Genomic DNA, 2,885 nt, shown 5'->3' on the forward strand with positions numbered 1-2,885 from the left:
CATGATTGAAACTAAAAGTCGTGGAACGTTCCCAAAGAGAATAAAATGCAATAACAATACTTTCGGGAACATTTTCAAGAGAACAAAATGGGAACAAAATTCTCCGGAACGTTTTGACAAAGAACAAAACAGGAACAAAAGTCTAAGGAGCTTTCTCTCTCTCTCGGAGAACAATTTGGGAGTCCTAAGAACTTTCTGGCAGCGAACGAAATGGGAACTAATCTTCTCTGAACTATTCGCGAAGAAAAGGAAGCGAAAACAAAATTTTTCGCATAGCGTTTAATTAGTTTGAAAAGGTTGAATATTAAAATTAATCAAAAAAACTGAGACATAACTATGCGAATAAAGTCAACGAAAGACTTAAGATACGAACTCTTTTTTTGGAACAGAAAATTAAAATTTTTTCCATAAATAGATAGTTCACACTAGTAATAAACGATCTGGAAGTTGAAATGATGCAGCTTTACTCTGGCTTAGAAATAACAATCATGGTTCTCAGTGAAACGATTTTTCATCCCAACACGCAGATGACCCTCTCATTCTTAACGTAAACTTCTCAAAATTTTCTCATTTCTCGCTTTGTTCTCTAGCAGAAGGTTTCCCAGACTTTTGTTTTTATTTGATGCTCCTTTTTAGATACTTTCGTTCATATTTTGTTCTCATTGGAAACGTTCTAGAAAGTTTCGTTCTCATTATGTTCTTCTTGAGAAGCGATATTGTGGCTTCGCGAATATATTCAATATGTGTGCAAATTTTACTGTCGCACGGTGTTGTCTTACGAGACAAAAAAAAGGACAAAAAACACCAACTTTTCTCCACGAGGATAAATTGTCAACTTTGAGCGGTTCTAGCTCCTAAACTACTAATCCGTGTTTAATAAATGTTATGTTTTTGTAATGCTCCATTAGGTACGTATGTATATTCACTTTATCAAGCGCTTTGATGAAAGGTTTTATTTTTGCAACGTTTTTGCGACAGAGGCCACAACGTCGTTTTACAAATCTATGCCCATATGCCAACCCGCAATTAAAGCAAAGATGGAAAAAATACCATCAGCCATTTATAACATTTTTGAACATAAGAGTACGCAAGTATATTTCTTTAAGTACACACATTAGGGCGGGTCAATTTTTTTTACGTGTAATTCTAAGTAAATTCGCTAAAGAAATCATGGGTCTAAAATCAATTTGGAATTTGCCAAATTGCGAAAATAGATTTCGTAGAAAATGTGAACATTTTCAATGTTGCACCCTTTGGTGGAAATTTTAAGAAAAAGATAAGTGCAGAAATGGATTCTTCATACCAAAAGCCCCCTTATAGCATGATTTTATATAAAATCTACGCACTTCTTTACGACACTACAGCGAAATGCTAAAAAACCTATTTTCACAATTTGGCGAACTCCAAATTGATTTTAGAGACATGGTTTCATCGGCAAGTTTGCTTAGAATTACCCTTAGAATCCTTGTGCGTAGTCGAAAAACTATCACATAAAACTTGACCCGCCCTAATATACATATACATATGTGCATGTACTTACCCCATCTGCCGTTGCATTTCACCTTAGTGATGTTTGGTAATCTCCCAGCAACCACAAATTGTTGTCATAACATTTTATTAGACATAAAAACAAGCCTAGATCGCTTTGCTTTCGGCGAAAATTGATTCGCTTTCATGGTTATTGCACATTATTAATCTGAAATAGAAATGAAAATAAAAATAAGAAATAAGGTATAAGAAGCTTCTTAATAGTTATTTTATTCAATTGAAATGGCCAACAATACAACCATCAAAATGGATCCCATGCGTGTAACGCTGGCGGATATTCAAAGAGGTGTAGGTTTATTAAGAATTTGCAAATTAATTCGACGCTTAATATTCTATTTACACATTACCATAGATAACTTTGAGTAAGCAACTCGATAATTTCAAGACTTTTGCGACAACACTACAATGCGGCCGCTCCTTGGTCGGCTCGGCCACGCGTCAACCTAAGCATATTAAGGTGACACTTTGGAAAACTAGTGAAATCCTGTTGTTCGAACAGCGCAGCTTAACTGTTTTGGCAGACACTGACGATGGTAAGGCGATTGCAGAGGATAATGAACGTTATGACTACCTTACATCCGCACAAGGTAGACGACGTCGCACCATCGATGCCGAAGCACAAACCACTGCACTTCTGTATAAGAGTCGCGATGTGAATACCGAACGCTTACGCACCGACAATGTCGCTTCATATGTGTCGAATTTCGAAATGTTCGACACCTATAAGGACCTACAAGCTACAACAAAAAGTGTTGAATTGGATGAGCACAAGAAGATGGAGATCACCACTTATAAGGTAGAAGGCAGAGATACATTCATCGACATCAATCAGCAGCAAAGTTTTCGCTTGGCGCTAATGCTTACCATGCGCGCACTAGCCGGCAATGTATTCGAGCAACAGCAGCGGCGATTTCGTAATATGTGTCTGCCCGATCCGCTGGCAACACAGGTTAGCTACCGTTATCGTATCGAATTGCTTTGGCGCTTTCAATTGACACACACACTGGCCGGTGATAAGCAAACAGCTGTGGCCGATCTCAGCTGGTGTCCACGCAATGGCGATATACTCGCTGTCGCGTATGGCGTATATACATTCAGGGATGATAATGCAAATGCCGATGGTTGTGTATGCATTTGGTCTATTAAAAATCCAGTCAACCCAGAGCGGCAATATAAATATCGCATACCCGTCATGACTGTGGAGTTCTCGCCCTATAACCCGCAATTGCTGGCCGTCGGCTTGTCGGATAGCACAATTGAAGTGCTGAATATAACTGAGCTCGAGGCACGGCCAATAGCTCGTACTGATCGCCGCTCTCTGCATAATTGTGAGCCGA

General features: G+C 38.8%; 1 protein-coding gene across 1 annotated transcript in view; it reads left to right on the forward strand.

Moving 5' to 3' along the window:
* The first annotated feature begins 1,770 nt into the window (after nt 1–1,770).
* LOC118747178 (WD repeat-containing protein 78) overlaps nt 1,771–2,885 on the forward strand; it is a 73,257-nt gene continuing 72,142 nt past the window's right edge. Inside the window, exons 1-2 of the mRNA XM_036481168.1 lie at nt 1,771–1,836; nt 1,901–2,833. Of these exons, the coding sequence (XP_036337061.1) occupies nt 1,771–1,836; nt 1,901–2,833 (999 nt within the window). The remainder of the gene's footprint in view (nt 1,837–1,900; nt 2,834–2,885) is intronic.

This window comes from Rhagoletis pomonella, unplaced genomic scaffold, assembly GCF_013731165.1.
Source record: "Rhagoletis pomonella isolate Grant_MI unplaced genomic scaffold, Rhpom_1.0 Rhpom_scaffold_00011, whole genome shotgun sequence".
Taxonomy (NCBI): Eukaryota; Metazoa; Arthropoda; class Insecta; order Diptera; family Tephritidae; genus Rhagoletis; species Rhagoletis pomonella.